Raw genomic sequence first — 18,882 nt, 5'->3', positions numbered from 1 at the left:
GAGGGTAGGACACGGTGTGGGGTTGCCACAGAAGAGGTGACGGTGCTGAAAGGCCACAGCAGTACAAGGCTTTCCTAGGGGTTCTGGGCTTTCTAATCACCAGGCGGATATCCTTGTCAGGAAATGAAACGCTCCAGAAGGAGAGAAAATGACTGGGGTAGGGTTGACAGTATAAAGAGGCTCAGGAGATGGCAGAGTCCGAAAACCATTTCCCTGCTTCCTCCCGACTTGCCTTGCCAATGTGACTCCTGCTACACTACACATGTACAACAACTTTGTGGGCACACTTAAAGCTTGGCACTGAAGACAGTTAAGCGGCTACTTACTCCCCCCATGCAAAAGAGGGTGATAATAGCTACATCATATCACTACGCTAAATGTTCGGCAAAATTAATTACATAGACTGAAACATGGCTAAATCTTCCCTAATCAACTCTAAGGGTTATTCTGTCTTTCTAGATAACTGAGCATTAAGTTGTCTAGAAAATCGAAAGCTTGATGGCTATACTTTAATGTATAAAATGTGTATAACAGTCTGGTAGACATATTAGTTAACTTTAAAGATACAGTCAATACAAAGAGGGGGATTCAAGGAACCCACCGCCCTCTTCTGACCTCCAGAGGCAGAAGATAGACATTCACATAGACACAGATATATGCACACAAACTTAGGAATAAAACGAAATAAATCTCTAAAACCAAGACTATAAAAAGAAGCACCATAGAACTATCTGTAAGTGCAAATTTTTGTTTAAATTTCTTTAAATATTTAATTTAAAAGCTTCTGTTTCTAAGGAGAATTATCTGCTGTACACATTTGCTTTCTGTAATGATTTGTTTATTTTTATTGAATGTACATTGGTGTTTTTCCTGTGTGTGTGTCTGTGTGAAGGTACTGGGTCTCCTGAAGCTGGATTACAGACAGTTGTGAGCTGCCATGTGGGTGCTGGGAATTGAACCTGGGTCCTCTGGAAGAGCAGCCAGTGCTCTTAAGCATTGAGTCACCTCTCCAGCCCCTGAAGGATACAGTTGAAAGAATAACTAACTGTAACCTGAAAACACTGGCTATGCGGTAAGTGAAGAAAATACACTGTGTAAATCTACCTCTTTCATGTGTGGCCCACTGAGCAAAACATTCTAGGCTGACACAGCATGTTTCAGTCTTCTGAAATCAGCTTTGCTCTTTACTGGAAAGGCTAGACGGTGCTTTCAAACATCCGCATTTGCACTCGGACTCTGTCTGGTCTTCTCTTCTAAGGTTACTGAATCTCAAGCAAGTGTGACATGCTAGCACAAACTAGTTACATCACATTGATGGACTGACTTTGCGCTACTGAGGAAACTTAGAGTTTACTTAACAGTGATCCAAATTTCCTGTCTTCACAGCTTAGCTTATTAAGTACCTAATTCATATATTCTGAACAAATTATAATTGATCTCATAATTGCAATTACACTGCTTTTATCTCTTCCTTCCTTCCTTCCTTCCTTCCTTTTTCTTTCTTTTCCTTTTTTTTTCTTGAGACAGGGTTTCTCTGTGTAGCCCTGGCTGTCCTGGACTCACTTTTGGACCAGTCTACCTTGTATTCACACAGAACCTGCCTGCCTCTGCCTCACAAGTGCTGGGATGAAGGGCACGGACCACCACACCTGCCTGCAATTATACTGCTTTACGACCACGCTACTCTGAGCACCCAAAGCAAAGGCTCCTGGAAGGTCCACCTCAATAAAAGACCATTCTGGGATTCACCCCGACCTTGGCATCGGCTGCAACCTGTCTGCTTGTTTCCTGTGTTCTCACTGTCTGTTTCCCCCGACATTTTAGAACCGCATCTTTGTCACCCACCCCTATACTTCTCCCTCCTCACGATCATTATGTCTTGTTTATCATAGCTAGGTGAACAGCTGTGTGGCTGGTGTGGCACACGTGTCTCTTTCTGCCTCTCCGTGTCTGTCTTTGTGTCTCTGTCACTCTCTTTCTTGCTCTGTCTTCCTTTCATCAAAGTGGCTTATGTATGACCCACACAGAGAACCACGTGAGTCATCTAACTGAAAAGTCATCCTGTGTGGTGACTAATACCTTCTGTGAAGCCTTCTATAATATTTGAGTAAATGGCACACTTGCATTTGAACTATTCTACAACATTTAAATCTGATTTAAGTGCATAAGCCGCAGTCGCATGGGTATTTGTCAGGAGGCACCTCCTTGCCTGCAATCTGCTTCTGTTTCTGCAGGGCTTGAAAGCTACCATAAAAGAGACGTTTCCTGGACACTTCCCCAGTTAACACACACTCAGAACTCCTGTACATTCTATATTGCACTTAAATTTATAAGGTGACTTCGTGTCAGATGGTCACATTAAGTTCAAGTACTTTCGGTTGTTACATACTTTACATGAAGTTGTTACATTTAACATACTTAATTACTAACTTGTGAAAGTGGTAGTGTTTATGCACCTTCCTTTACAACTTTTTTCTTCCTCTTTATATGTACGTTGTATCTCATGACACAATGGGCCCAAATGCTTCTGATTCTAAATACAGGATGTGTCCTGAACTCAGCTGAGGCTTGACCTCTAGGTCTTTTATAGCCTGGCCCACAACTACAGAGAACAGAGGCATAGGGAGGGAGGTCCAAACTCTGTGAGCATATTCACACAGATGGACCAGACCTTAGAGTTCCTATGTGTCTGTTTGTGCATATTGGTGATGGCAGAGAAGAGAGGCGAAAAGGGATGATTAGCACATCAAAAAGTTCATGAGTACAGTCACTCATGAAACAGGGCAGGGAGCCCAGCAGCAAACCCACATCTCTATGGTCAATTGATTTTTGGCCAAAGTGCCCAAAACACACATTTGGAAGGGCAATCTCTTTAATCAATAGTTGGAAAACCTGAAAATCCACACAGTATAAAAGTAGATCCTTTTCTAGCCTAGTTTACAAGCATCAACTCAAACAGTTTTAAATGAAGAACCTAATAGTATAAAATGACTGAAAACAAACAAAGAAAGAAACTACATGTCTGAGAGTTTAGAGTAGTGCAAGTCTTTAATCTCAACCTGGGAGGCCGAGGCAAGCAGACCTCTGTTAAATTTGAGGTAATTTAACAGCCTAGCCTGGTCTGTTAAGAATAGCCAAAAGACTTGAATATATATCCAAAAAGACAAAGAGGGGGGGCACAGCTGGCTGAAAAAACGATTCAACACACTGAATGAGAGTAGAGACCTAAACTCAAATGGCAATGAGCGAGGACCGCAGGGCTGCTGCTCTCCCTACTGCTGTGAGCGTGAAGCAGAACAGGTGCGGTGCAGACGTGAAGGGGGAAAGAGAACGTAACACATCAGTGTAGCTTCCTCTGGAAAGCAGTGGGGAGTTCAGTTCACTGGGAAAAAAATTGAAAATAGAGCCTGTACACGTGGCTCACCTGCAGCCTGGAAGTGACCTTTGACATGCCTAACCCGCCTAAACATGATGGACTAATAGGCTTGAGCCTATGCGGTCCGTAATTCCTACATCTAAACTAAGTGGGCTGTACTCTCAGAGGAGCCGGAAAATGGCTTCTTCAGTCCTTTGTCTTTGAAAATAAGCAAACAAAAAAGAAACAAACACCAGCCTTTCTTTCCTTTTGGTTCATTTTAGTATTCTTTTTATATCATTTTGTCATCTTTTCACCAGTCCAACTTTTTTTCTGCAGTTTCCTTTTTTTTTAATCATAGTTCTGTAGCCTGTTCTTTTCCCTCATACACTTTTCTGTTTTTCTTAAACCTTCTTCTTTTTCCTTTTCCTTGTCTCAAAGATTCTTATTACTTTTACTTTCATTTATATTTAACACCGTTCATATTTATCCTCCATTATCTCTGCTGTTTTCTTCTTTGTAGGTATTATGAATGAAAATTCCTAGAGAGAAGCCATGCTTGCAAAGACTGATAGACTTATAGAACCGCAGTGGTATGAAGGGGGTGGAATTCAGAGGTTCAGAGCATAATTATACCTCATCTTGGACTAGCTTTGATCCCCTTTAAAGCCCTGAATAGCCATTTCTTACCACGCTTTATAGGACATTCTGTGATTTACAGACAAAAGCTAAAAATGCCACCAGATAGTACCTGAGGCTGAAGGAGAGATTTCCTCATTTTGCTGTCATTTGCTTCTCTGATGTTTTCATCAGTATGTTCTTTAAATGTTTATATTTATAACTCTCTTTCTTCTGTTACTATAAAAACTCCATGAAACTGGAACACAGAACCTGGGGTAACCTAGATCCATGCTTCCCAGGCCACAGTCATTCAAATATAGCTCCAGAACACACTATCCTTTATTCTCTTTGAAGGAAGAACTCTGATTTGTGTTGACAGTGGTATACTACTTACCTATAATTTATTTTTTATTGTATTTCTTTTGTTACTTTGCTTCTCCTTTCATGGTCAAGGGAAGGCCAGAGACAGAGCCCAGAGCCTCACATTTGTGGGAAGCTATGCCTTCAAGCTTGATTTAAATCATATTTCCATGTTTGCTTTGGTTTGGTGATGTTGCTGTCATGGTATTTCCCCCTATCCTTCACCCCCAGGTAGTACTGGCTGCTCAGTCCTCAAGGAGAAGCATCTCACTAATAAGACACCATGTGGAGATATTCTCCACGATAGATGTGTACAAACTGCAACTTAAAAACATAAGAGATAGGAAAGAGCAAAACAGTATAATTCCTCCAAAAGTTAATAACTCTACAAAAATGGAATTCAAAGATGTTAAAATGGCAGCAATGTCAGGTAAAGAGTACAAAACTCCAGCATAAAAATGAACAAAGACAACCCCCTGTTCAAAGGAATCCCATTGGTTATTCAGTTTCCAAGTGGGTTCCCTAGTAAGGAGAACAGGGACTGTCTCTGACATGAACTCAGTGGATGGTTCTTTGATCATCTTTCCCTGGGGGGAGCAGCCTTGCCAGGCCACAGAGGAAGATAATGCAACCAGCCCTGATGAGACCTGATAAGCTAGGGTCAGATAGAAGGGAAGGAGGTCCTCCCCTAGAAGGACACTAGGGAAAGAATATAGGGGGAGAAGAGGGAGGGTGGATGGGACTGAGAGGAGACGAGGGAGGGGGCTGCAGTGGGAACACAAAGTGAATAAATTGTAATCAACAAATATGTAAGTAAAATTAAATTTAAAAAAATGAGCAAAGACTATAAAAGGCATCCAAATTAAAAAAAAAATCATGGTTAAGAAATTCAACAAAGGGGAATCTATTCTTTAAAAATAAAAGGAAAAAATTAGCACATACCTTTCAATAATTGTTCTAAAAATAGATGGTGTTAACTATCCATCTAAAATACTTTGCCTTAGTGCAGCGGCACACACCTGAAATCCCAGCACTCAGGGAGGCAGGAGCAGGGGGGTCTCTGTGGGTTTGAGGCCAGCCTGGTCTACAGAGTGAGTCCAGGACAACCAAAGCTACACAAAGAAATCCTGCTTCAAAAAATCATCCAACCAACCAACCAAACAAACAAAAAACCCTTTGCCTTAATAAATGGGTTAAAAAAAAAACAATCTCAACTATTTGCTATCTCCATTCTGTCAAAGAAATACTTGCAGTGAATCTTGGGCAACAGTGCTTCCCCAAAGAACCATAGAGTCACTAACAAAAACTCCAGCACCACGCTTGAGAAGACCTCTTTTGAGTTCTTGGTCAGAGTTGCCCAAAAGGCTCCAAAAGTATTACATTCTATTGCTATTGCCCTTGATGTCTCCCCAGCAGCAGAAGATAAATCCCTGTGATTGAAGACACCTTGAACTTCAGACACAGGGTCCAGAGGCCCCTAAGCTATAACTGTCTTGACAGCCTCTCCTTGAGAAATAGCTTTGATGGTACCAGAAGGTATGATGCAGACTTCCAAGGGAGGGAACCAATAGTCCTACCCAGCTCTGACACCTGTGAGCCCAGCAATGACCAGCTTACCACAGTGGCCCTAAGGGTATAGTGGTTGCACACAGACCTTGGTGGTAACTGACAACTTTCTGTTTATATCTAAGGTCTGCTCAATAAGAGGGATACTGTGACTAGTACTGGACCCCCAGCCAGCTGCCTAGGGCTGGTAAAGTCATAGGCCTTGGAAGAAAACCTACAACAACCACTTTACTAAATCAAATGATCCCTAACTATGTTCTAAACTGCTTACCATTGTACCACAGCTAAACGAAGCTCTCGACCCTCATTAAGGAAATGTCTCTCTGCAATAGATGGAGACTACGAGAGAAGAGTACAATCCAGACTCAGACTGGTGGAGCCCTAACTGACACAGTTACAACACAGCTCCACTACTCAGGGTCAGGGGTCATCAGAAAAGATGGCACAGAGAGCCAGAAGAGCCAGAAATTTGCTGGGAGACTGTGTCTCCTAGAAATGTCAGAAGAGCTACATCCATAAAGTCTCACCAACATGCATAAACATGAGCTGAACGAGGATAACACCAGTAGACATAATGCAGAAGAGGAAAAACTCACAAGGCTCCAGCCCTAAACAAAGGTCTACAAGCCACTAGAGAATGCTGAGAGCCAGAGAAATAGTCATCCCTAGGAAAGGGCACGTTAATTAGTCATCCGATACCAAAGGTTCAGTTCTGAAAACATACACCTACAACTACCATTATAAGAAATGAGCAGGATCCATTTATATATTTAGGAAAATACACACACAATAACACTAAAGAAAAAGAGGTCATGAATTTGAAAGAGAGTAAGAGGAATACACATAGGAAGGTTGGGAGGGATAAAAGGAGAGGAGGAAATATAATTATAATCCCCCCAAATACAAAGAATACATTAAAAAATACATAGGCTTGAAAGTGAAAGGCTAGACAACATTCCAAATAAGTTGAAACTGCAGATTTGATAAAGCAATATGATGTATCTCACTGATTAACCAAATCTAAAATGTAAAGTCACAGGAGCAGAGAGGAGCATGGTGGTTTCCAGGTATGACTAGGACCAGAGGCAGAGAATGGATAGTGATGGGAAGGCTGTATTAAAAGGACAGGATTTCAGTTAACGAAGGGACAAGCTCGGATGTCCCCATCTTGGTGCCATGGCACATTGCTCAGATTCGCTGAAGGAGACAGATAATATTCACAGAGAAATTTGTGAGGCAGTGGATACTCTAAGTATCTGGGGTTGATTGTTCCACAAGGCTGCATCAAAATGAGGCCTGGACATGTACACAATCCTCACACCAATTAAAGTAGACTTTAAGAAAATTTAAAAAATGGAAGTGCACCATTGGCACTGAGCGTATCTTAAGAAGGCATAAGTGAAAATGGACGTGAGTGATGGTGACCTTCGTGACTGATTGTGTGAGGTGGCTATGCCAGACTGCTGGATGAGTTAGCCTTGGACTGTGTCTACTGAGCTCGAATGGCATGGAATGTGTCAAAATATCAGGAATTCCAAAACCAAGTTCTCAGATGCATGAGAAAAACATGCCATGAATCTGCTTTTTTATTTTTCTGAAATAGATAGGAATATATCCTTCAGGTAACCAGAAACACATTGAACACTTGGCAGAATGTATATTTTTCACAACCACAGGAGGAGAAATCTGTATACAACAGCCTGTTTTCATATATATGTCTTACTATTTTGTTAATCAAAAATGGCATGATTAGTGAATTAAGCCTGTGACATTACAGAATGTTTGAGAATAACCACACACAAAACTAGTAGGGCATTAGAGTTATAAAATGGATCTCAAGGCCTCTACCCCCATGCACAACCAAAACACCGAAGGACCAAAAGCTTTTGTTTGTCATCCTTTGAGAAGGAATATAGATGTAAGATAGAGAGCCAGTGGACAGTCCTATGATTATAGTATCTGTAAGCTTATTTTTTATTAAAAACATAAATAATAAAAGCAGAAATAATGATGGTTGCAGATACAAAAATCTGCCCTACAGTTATTGGAAAGTATTTCATGAAATCAATGTACTGAAGGCATCAGTAATGAGACCAGGCAAGAGAAATGTGGAATAGCGCACTCCTAAGAAAAAGTGGGTGAACAGCCCAGGATGGATGTTTAGAGGGGCACCCCAGTGCAAGTTTTGATGAGGACTGTCCTGCTGGAAAAGTTTCTGTGGTGGTTTGAGTGAGGATGGTTCCTGTAGGTCCAAGTATTTGACCAAGTATTTGTCCAAGTATTTGAATACTTGGTCCCTAGTTAGTGGAACTGTTTGGGAAGAATTAGGATGTGTTCTTGTTAGAGGTGTGTCATTGTAGTGGACTTTGAGTCTTAAGAAGCTTGTCCTACTCCATTAGTTTTCTCTCTACTTCCTGTTCGTGAATCACGTGTAAACTCTCAGCTATGGCTCCAGCACCATTCCTGTCTTCCTGTTGCCATGGTCCCCCTTGCAGTGGCCACAAACTAACCATCTGAAATGGTAGCATCAAGTTAAGCACTTTGTGTGTATGTGTGTGTGTGTGTGTGTGTGTGTGTGTTTTTCCTTGTTCATGGTATTTTGTTATGCTGATAGAACAGTAACCAAGGCAGTTTGTAAGCGGAGTTTTACCTTGTGTTGCTCACGTTTCCGCTGTATGGTGTTTGCTGTTTCCTCGTGGGCCTGCTGAATGGTGATCTCTTCTCTCAGGGCCACCTCTGCCCTGTACAGCCAAGCCCCTATGGTGCCCAGAGGTGCAGGAAGAGACTTATCCAGCTGTACATGCCAATCAAAGAGCTGAAACAGGAGAAGAAAATGTCTCTGGGATAGAAGAGAATTTCTAAAATTTCCCCTGAACGAACAAAAGTCTCACAGAAGGTCTAGGAGGATAGCTCGGAGAAAAGTGCTCGCCACACAGGCATGAGAAGCTGAGTGTGGTTCCTAGGACCCACGCAGGACCCTGGGTCTGGTGGCAGCTGCTTGAGTCAATCCTAGCTCTGAGGAGGTAGGGACAGGTATGTACCTGGGCTCCGTGTGAGCCATCCTGAACTCCTAGACAAAATTTCAAACTCCAGTTCTGTGAGAATTTCACATGTACACAGGCACCTGCAACTTTTTACATGGATCCTAGGATTTACATTTGGGTTGTCAGGCTCAGGCACAAGTGCTTTTGTCCCCTAGAATTCCAGATTTCCATCTCTGCATCCATCTTTCCCATGGGTTACAGGGATTGAACTCAAGTCTTTAGCTTTTGTGGTAATTGCTTAGACCAAATGAGCCATCTCCCTTTGTCCAGAAACCAAAACAAAAGGTTTAGTTGTTGTTTTGTTTCGCTAAATTTTCTTTATTTCTTCCATTTTCCCAGATTCTCAAGTACCATTTCCTGGTCTGCAGGAATTCTAGCTTAGAAACCCTCCTATTCCTTGATAAAGTTTGTAGGAAACATGAAATGATCAAGTTAAACAACACGATACATTCAAGTAAAACATTTCTGTTAGTTCTAGAAGATGTCCAGAGCTCGGAAATCTTAATAGTGGAGGTTTGATGACAGATGTTAATATCACATAGATCCAGCACATTTCCCTTCTCATTTAGGAATGACCGTATAAGCAGAGATGCTCTAATGGCAGAGGATGAGCTTGCCTGTTAAGAAAATCCTGAGCTGCTCATGAAGATGACAGACTATGAGAAGTATTGACTATTCCAGGGAGTCTCTAAGGCAAAGGTCGCCTTTTCTAAACAACTGGGATGCAAGGTCTGGAAAGAGACAGGCCACTGGAGGTCTTTCAGGAGTTCTGTCTGCCACCCAGCGATGGCAGTCATGTTCTCAATGGGAAAACAGGAAAAGAACTGCTAAGAGCCAGCGCTTCTAAGAGATAGCACTCAGCAAAGGCCCTGGGTGTCTGACCACAGGGCAGATGTGCTCCCACAGTTAATCCCTTCCAGCCTCAGCCAGATGCAGAGCCTTGCACAATAACACCATGTGAAAGGCGGTGAAACACAGCTCGGCCTTGGCCATGTCTTAACCCACAAATCCAAACGAAAGTGACTTACCCTGGAGGACACTCTCTCCCAGCATTGTTTTACCAAAGCTTGGTCAAGCGATAACTTGCCATCTCTGTGCAGCGGCTGTATTAAATGTTCCACCTGTTTCCTTTTTATTTCATATTGGACTCTGAAGTGCTTAAATGACTAAAAGAGAAAACACAGAAACAATACAGCAGTCAGTCACCAAAAGCAAATGCAAAGGAAACCATATCTCCTAAGTAAACCCTATCTCCATAGCACTCTGCTATGCTGCTGATAACATTACCAAGAGCAGTTCTGACACTGAGCCTGCCTGAGATCTTGACCACGTTAGGCACTTACTACACATCATTTTCTCTGACTCTGTAGACACACTCAGACATTATTGGGCATCCCATAAGTGATTTGACAGAGACGAGTAGCAAAAGCCGGATTAACGCCTAGAAATTATGAAATCTGCATAGAAATGGGTGGAACCGGAAGACACGAAGTACCTGGAGTGAGCTCACCAGACCCACTGTCACCAGCTCAAAGACAAACACGAGGCGTGTTCTCACATATGTGGATGCTCCTTTTGACTATTTGGTTTTGTGTATTTAACCTGGAATCCACATGGAAGCCAGGAAACTAGAAGTGGGCCACCGGAGGTAGACAACTACGGGGGGTGGGAGGGAAGAGTCAAGTACAGGTAGAATGAACAGAGAGAGGAAAACTCTCGGATGGTGATCAAGCATGGCAAGGTGTGGGGAACAAGAAAATGAGGTATCGGGGAAGGCTTAACTAAAGGAAGGGTATGGGCAAAAGCTGTATGGAAGCCTATGATCTGCCACACAGTTCAGTTAGAGAGGCAGCACAGCAAGTGACATGAGAGGAGAGTGGGAATACACTTAGGGTCAAAGGGCTATGATGGGATAGAGGTTGAGGGGAGGTAGTAGGGGTGGGTTGGCCAAAACTAAAGATACATGATAACGTCTATGAAAACTAAAGATACATGATAACGTCTATATGTATATACACACACATATAAAAGGGAGTTCAAACAGAAATACCCTACATAGGTGGACAATGCTACCCCCTCCTCCCAAAAAATGAAAATCTCAATTGTCAGGCTTAAGCTACCTCCTCATGAGTTATGATGCCCAAAACACAGGCTACAGCCACTGGTTTGTTTGTCCACCGAAAATGGATGGTGAGGCCTTGTTGCTGAAGACACCACTAACTTTAGTTACAGGACATAGAGAAATCAACCTAACACTGATCAAGAAACTCTGCTGGCTCGCTTACACGGCCACCATGGGATGTGAAAAGAGGAGAAAAGACATCAACAGTCTTCTACAGTGCCGAACACTACATGCTACAATAACGACCCCCTGGCAGGAAGTGCCCCCTGGTGTGACAGTGGTTGTGAGGTTAGCTAAGTGCTTTCAGACTGCGCTCGCCCCATGGGAGGGATTCCTGCCTGTTACTGCAAAAGCAAACGGTCAAAAGCCCGTGATTGTGAAGACCTAGCAGGGGAATCTAGTCAATATTTTTGCTAAATGGACATTCTGCCAAACTGCGTTCTAAATATTCTATGTTTGTGCCTATAGACTTAGTCTGCTCTCAGTTTTACAGAGAAGCCTCTTCTTTCAGTGGGCTGTGGCTAATGCGGAGATTCATAAATGCTGACAGTAGTTCATGGATAAGCAATTCCGAGTGTACTGCTATGCTATACAGCAACTTCCCAGCACCCACAATCCAGGGGCCTTTACCAAAGAGGGCAGAAAGAACCCAAGAGGTGGGTCGTAGGGACAGAAAGTTTCGAGAAGCTCACTCTGGACATGGCATGCTGCTGCAGCCGTCAGCTCCCTACAGCTGTGGTCACCTGCACAAGAGCAAGTCCCTCAAAATTCCAGCGTGGATGAGAGAGGGCGCTGGAGGACCCGCCCTTACCTGAGGAGCTACTGACCAGTAGGAGCTCCCAGGAGAGGGGAGTCGCTCGACCCTGTGGATGGCGGATGTAGCTGCTTATGCCCCAGTTTGTGGTCACACACACACACACAGATAGCACTAATCGGGTTCAAGGGGTTTTGACTAACAGTCATAAATAAAAGAGGATATGAAGGTACGAGGGAAATGGGGTGGGGCACTAGGAAAAGCTGGGGGGGGAGTACATATATATTGTATTGTGCACAAAAGAGTAAAACTGTTACTTGAAAACACTTTTAAAACATTAAAAAGGTCCAATTCTAGTTAAATAATTCATGAGCCAGTTCATGTTGGTCAGAAAAGCATAGTTAAACACAAGTATGAATTTATATTTACTGATGACCAAAATAGGTGTTTTATCAATACATGTTATCATTATAGTATATCATATTATTATATATACATTATAATATTATCACATATACTACATATATCAAATAATGCCGAATTAAACATAGCTAGAGTTACAATTTAAACAATTCTGTGTAAAGAGGTTTACTTTGGGTTCTTATTATATATATAACAATCATTAAATTTTATACTATAAATTTTTAAGTATGTCACAGCTTACTTAAAACTCATCATTTACACGTGTCCTTGGGCTTGATGTAACATAAAAATAGTCATTCTGAAGTTATACTTTTTTCTTATAATAAAGTAGCACATCTACAAAGGGATTCTGTTCAAATACATGAATTGAAAATAACCATTAATTGCAAATTTGCACATCTCAAACATGACTCCATATCCAAGTTTGAACTGCAAATGCCATTAAAATGAATAATTGGATTACAGAGCAGGGGGAAAGCCCTACAGAGCCCAGCAGATTCTGGAAAGAATTTCAGTTCTAAACATGCAGATTCACTTGAAGAACACTGGGGGGAGTTGATGAACAAAGATTTGACCACAGATTCCTTCTTCTCTTCCCTCTGACTTAACAAAATTCTGAAAATACAAAATGTAAATGTGGTCTTGACTTCTGAAATCTCTACAGAATTCCAAGTTTGGAAAACTGGAGCTGTGTTACTTCTGGTAAGCTGAATAAGAAGAACATAGGATTGTGTAATGTAAACACAAAAGAGAATTTTTTCTAGATGCTGATGGCCATGGGTGCAGGGGACATTCTCTTTGTCCATGTTGTGCTGTGTTTTGTTTTTCTGATCCTCTGGGTTTCCTGCCATAAAAGAACACGTGGTCCTGAAGGTAGCTTTGTTTCTTGGAATCTAGTTTTCGATGACTTGGGCTACAGCTAAAACTTACCAACAAACAAAACAAATGAATCTGTTCTGGTTCTATGTTCTGTTCTCAGTTTGCTTAATCATTTTACAATGAAGCTCAGCATGTTAAATTTTATTTTGAGGGAAACAAGAATATTATACTGAGTTTCAAAGTCAATGATCCATGGAGACACAGCACAAATTTATTGTTTTGCCAACCTCAAAAAAAAAGTTATGTTTTTTTTTTTTGGCTTTGTTTTGTTTTGTTTTGCCATTGTTGTTAAACAGTGGCATAGCCATCTGAACGTAGGTCTATTTATACACACTATATAACTTGACACATTCATGCTGTAAGTCCTTATTGTTTACCATGTTGGGTGTCTCCCATCACTGTACCACTCTACCTTTTTGGTAGGTCAAGAAAAAGGAAAGGAAAGAAAAGAAAAAAGACTGAACTGTAGCAGGGTGGAGTATGTGAGAGAATATTGCTCAGAATGGGTTACATTTGCCCGCTAGGATGAAGTGGAATTTGAATCAGGAGGAAAATGGCAAGTCGGCAGGGAAAAAGTCACAACTTTTTAATGGGAAAAACCTGCTGTTACAAGATCTGGGAAGTGTAAATTGAAGGCAGAAAGTCGGCCTGTGGCACTGTGAGGAGAGTGGCCACAGCGCTCTGACCTCAGCTCACTGACAGCAGTCTTGAGCTGGACAGGTGGCAGCGGAAACTCCTCCCCTCCGTGGACCCTCAGCAAGTACTCCTGGTGCAATTCTTCCTTAAATCCCATGTATTCTAGTAGTTTTCTTTGCCCTCAACTCAGTTATTTATTTTAGTAGATTGTTATGTCAGTTGACATCTGTAAACCTGACAGGTCTTTAAAAACAATGCCTCCGAGTTTTTGTTCCATGTTGTGGATAAGACTGAGCTGTCAAAAATGAGGATGCCTCAGCCCCTCTGTACTGAGGACACAGTGAAACCTAAAACCACCTGCTGACACAGAATCAGTATTGTTCTTTTCAAACTTAATGTGTGTTAATTATCTAAAGATATTTCTCATTAATATAATTTAGGATATTAGACTCATTATATGGCATATCTTCATCTTATCCATGGAAAGCTTTAGAAGAAAAATCTCAATCTCTTTTTCACACTTACCTGGTATCTGTCCTGCAGATCTGATTCTGTCATCTGCGCCCTTGTCAAATCTCTCTCAAATTGTTCTATCCAAACTTTTGTCTCCTTCAAAATTAGTCTGTCATCTCTCTGGAAACCAGGAAACCGGGGAATGTTATTATAATCATAAAATTAACCCCTGATTACAATTAGTATTTACACACCAGGTGTTTTTGAAAGGTTTCTTCTCCTTATTGTCCATCTTTTTGCAGTATAGGAAACAAAATTAATTCTAGATAAAATGTCTTTTAAGTACTAAAATTATCTTCCTTAATTTTTTTTCCTTCGACATTAACTAAAATTAGTTTTGGCTTAAGTTAGAGCACTAACTTTTTAATAAGAAAAAAATGTGCACAAAACAGGACATCCTGCAACCAAACTATACTCAGAAAAAGTGATATCTGGAGCAGAAGCTTAATCATAGTTCCAAAAACATGGTCATTGATAACCCAAAGAGCTGCTATGAATGGAGTGAATGTTAGTTGTCAAGGAGGCATCATCACAGTGACATTAGACAAATCACTCGTGTCACTCTTTTAAATACACTATTATTTACTCCTATGTTTAATACACACACACATAAAACACACAAAGACTGCATATGATTGTTTTCCTACCACTTATCTGCATGATTCCTGTTATAGTTTTGCCAAGTCATCTGCAGAATGAACTGTCCAGCATTCATTAACTTACTCATATCCAAAAAAAAAAAAAAAGTAGGAGCATTCCAGTACCAATGAAGTGAAAATTGTAATTTTTCATGGAATTTCATTTCTTATATGGATGCCAAGGTAAATAGAAACTTCCTGTTTTGGGCGATAACACAAGATCACCTACTATCACACACCCAGGACAGAAAGAGTCACACAGCATTGGTGTGATCCATGACTTGTCCCATTATTGGGTCTTGTAGATGAAGATATCCTGAGATCTTCTCTGAGAAGATTTTTCCTGACATACATATCTGAGCTAAGAGTTGCCTAAGCTGGTCCATCCCAGCATTGAAAAGGTGTTACACTCCTCTAAAGAGATTATGACAATCCAGGGGGTGAGCACACACCCAGGCTCAATAGATGTGGAAAGACCCAAGAATTCCTGTCACAAACAAATGTCCTGATGGTCCCAAGACCAACAATGTTAACGAGGTTGGCCACCTGCAGAGCCCACAGAGGACCCTCCTCCATGGACCTCAGCCCCTATATCCATCCAGCCTGATGTCGGCCATTGTTTCTATCTCCATCAGCTAATGTGGGGCTTGGCAATCAGTATCTCTCAACAGACAACTATGGCATGAATATTAGTTGGTAGTATATTTCCTAAGAAAACACTGAATCTGGGGCCAGACTGCAAAGCCTCATCTCTCCCCCATAGTGCTCTTTAGAATGAGCAGTGAATGTAATCAATGTCTCAGTTTGTTATTGGTTAGCTTTCATGCTCACAAATGAACTAATAATGAATGCACAGTTGTGATCTCGGACAGAAAACGCCCCGAGTATATTTCCCAGGAATGAGAGGTCAAAGTGGCCTCTCATTCTCCCTGGCCTTTGAGCTAAAGGAAGAGGATGTGCCAGCCTCCCATGGTAGGTATGTTATCAGCATCTGCTTCTGACACACCCTGGGAACTGACCCTAAGAGCAGCTGTTAGTTACTAATCGAAGCTACATCCCAAATCATCTGAGGATTGTGCTCTGAAGTAGCTGGGCTGTTCAGCAGAGCTCTGATGGTGGCAGGGAGGAAGAGACAACCCTCCTGCAAACGTAAAATGGATGCAGACACCTTAACACTCAACATCTCCCTTTGGAAGAGGAAGAGGAAGCTCACTAAAAGAATGAGAGTCTCAGAAACCCCTTGCCGAGCAGCTTTTCCTCGAGTGGTGACCTCCACGTGCATTTAAAAGATAGAGGGGTCTGTCTGGCACAGAGGGTGGCGCTTCATGCCAAACACATCACATCAAGCAGCTAGATTGTCAGCATTTCCTTCCTTCCTCTCTGTGCCCCTCTCTCTCAAACACAAACGCACATCTACATTTTTATGTCGTGTTTATGTAGGCAAGAAGGTATGTTGCATGGAACAGGAAATAAAAGCAATGTAATACTTGACATAAAATTAGCTACTTCTGCTCTCCCCCCACCTGATCCCACCCTGTTCCCCTTTCCATATCCTTTCCCACCCAATTCTCTCTCTTCATCCACTTCAGATGTCTTTATTGTCCCTTCTGAGGATTCCACTTCCTGGCTATTACAAATAAAGCTGCTATGAACATAGCTGAGCAGCTATCCTTGTGGTAGGGTGGAGCATCTTTTGGGTGTATGCTCAGGAGGGGTAGAGTTGGAACTGGAGGTAGAACTACTCCCAATTTTCTGAGAAACCTCCACGTTGATTTCCAAAGTGGTGTACAAGTTTGCACTCCCACCAGCAATGGAGGAGGGCCCCCTACTGTAGCCAGGGAGGACTACCAGTGGAAGGACACTAACCCACCCATAAAACCTTTGACCCAAAATTTGTCTTGCCTACAAGAAATGTAGGGATAAAGATGGAGCAGAGACTGAGGAAGTGGCAAACCAGTGGGCTGGCCCAACTTGAGTCACACCCCATGAGAGAGAGAGAGAGAGACAGCCAACCCCTGTCACTAATAATGATACTCTGTTAAGCTTGCAGACAGGAGCCAAGCACAATTGCCTTTACACAGCAGCCAATGGAAACAGATACAGAACATACAGCCAAACATTAGGTGGGGATTGAGGAGTGTGTGGAAGAGTCGAGGGAAAGATAGAGGGGCCGGGAGGGAACAAGAACTCCACAAGAAGACCAACAGAGTCAACAAACCTGGGCCTACAGGGCCTTACAGAGACTGAAGCACCAACCAAAGAGCATGAACAGACTGGACCTACGTCTTGAACACATACATAGCTGATGGGAAGCTCAGTCTTCATGCTGGTCCCCTGGCAGCTAGAGCGGGGATGTCTGACATGGACTCTGGTGCCTGCTTTTGAATCACTTTCCCCTAGCTGGGCTGCCTCTCTGGGCTTCAGGGGAAGAGGATGTGCTTAGTCCTGATGCGACTTTATGTGCAGGAAAGGGTTGGTAGGAAGGGGGGGTTTCCATTTTCTGAGAAGAAGGGGAAAGAAGAAAGCGGAAAGAGGAAAGGAGGGAGCGATAGGGATTTCAAGTGAATAAACAAATAAATTTTAAAAATTTAGTTACTTCTAGCTTTCTATCCTGTGCTGGTGTAAGTCTATTCCACTGATAGATGTTCGTTCCCAGGGCTTATAGTTATATAAAAATATAGGAGGTTAAAAGATAGGCCACGCACTCAAGACTGGAATACGGGCAAGAATTTAGAATATTTATTCTGCAAATACTTCCGAGCACTTCCTACATATATGGATTCTCCCGAACCACATGATCCAACATTGAGCCAAAGAGATGTGAGGAAACTCAGACTGAGGACACACCGGGTTCTTACCTTTTTCATTGCTTTTTCGCTTAATAATTTCAGATATCAAAATAGTCATTTCACTTGATTTCTACTTTTGTTTGTCACATTTCAAGAAAAACAATATAATCATTACAAGTCTCTTGTGGTGCTATTAGGTGTGGCACTTATTCTATGTCTTAATTAAAGTTAGTGGGCGTGGGTTGGCACTAAGGTTTAGTTGCACATACACATTGTTTTTTATGTTAGAAAGTGAAGGAATCAACGCAATGAGGATATTAAAAGGAAGGTGCACATGAAAAAAAAAAAAACATGCGAAGTAATGACGAAGAAGAAGAAGCTAAGGAGTGAAGAATATTTGGGATATTAAGTTAAGACTCCTTAAATCTTACCTTCGAGTTTTGTGTGTAATTTGCAAAAGATGGGTGAAATGGAAGTGTTTCCTGACAATATGAAAATATGCAGACACAGTATAAATCAGGAGCCAAATTATATAGAAAAAGAAGAAAATGACTGGAGAGGCACCTGTCTACTAATAGAGAATAATTTAAGAGACATAATAACTTAAAACGTTTACCTAGCTTCCACAAGTCACTGAAATCACCTCACCAGTGACGCTTTTATCTGAACTTGAGATAGTCATGCGTGGCAATGCATAAAATTTCTAAGCATGCTTTGACATGATTTCAAATACTTTAGGTGAATAAGTAAGGAAAGACTATATATACTCATATTTATGCATATTTCTGTCACTACCACAGTCCAGAGGGAAGTCCTGAGTGCGAAAAAATGACTGAACATTTATTAGTTAGTTTAATTGAGTCAATTGGTCTCTTTTATTCATTTATAATTTAGTACAAATTGCTCAAGGAATATCTCAATTGGAAAAGTTTCTTCCTTGTTTCCATTGGTGGAATAACAGCATGATAGGTGTATACTTCCACTAATAATATATATACATGTAGTTTACATATTGATATTTACATAATTATGTACGTGTGTGGATGAGAATGTGTATATGTGTACGTATGTGTATATATTTACACTTTACCTATTCTGCACACGTGTACGGACTGGGTGGGGAGTACATGCTTCCAGAGGTCAGAGGTCAGAAAACACTCTGTAGGAGTCGGCTCTCTCCTC

The 18,882-nt window shown here is 41.6% G+C and overlaps 1 protein-coding gene across 13 annotated transcripts in view; it reads right to left on the bottom strand.

Annotated features, from left to right (window-relative positions):
* The window catches only part of Syne1 (spectrin repeat containing nuclear envelope protein 1), a 459,455-nt gene that overhangs the window by 326,716 nt on the left and 113,857 nt on the right, over positions 1-18,882 (bottom strand). For 11 of the 13 annotated variants that reach the window (XM_060373516.1, XM_060373529.1, XM_060373530.1 and 8 more), the window contains 4 exons: positions 18,132-18,182; positions 14,286-14,393; positions 9,975-10,112; positions 8,553-8,717 (listed from right to left, as the gene is read on the bottom strand). In XM_060373516.1, coding sequence (XP_060229499.1) covers positions 8,553-8,717; positions 9,975-10,112; positions 14,286-14,393; positions 18,132-18,182 — 462 coding nt within the window. The remainder of the gene's footprint in view (positions 1-8,552; positions 8,718-9,974; positions 10,113-14,285; positions 14,394-18,131; positions 18,183-18,882) is intronic. The other 2 variants (XM_060373521.1, XM_060373522.1) reach the window with 1 other exon arrangement.

The sequence above is a fragment of the Meriones unguiculatus genome, chromosome 20 (assembly GCF_030254825.1).
Source record: "Meriones unguiculatus strain TT.TT164.6M chromosome 20, Bangor_MerUng_6.1, whole genome shotgun sequence".
In the NCBI taxonomy this organism is placed as follows: domain Eukaryota; kingdom Metazoa; phylum Chordata; class Mammalia; order Rodentia; family Muridae; genus Meriones; species Meriones unguiculatus.
Note: the sequence above shows the minus strand (reverse complement) of the source record. Positions and strands in the feature narration are given on the sequence as shown.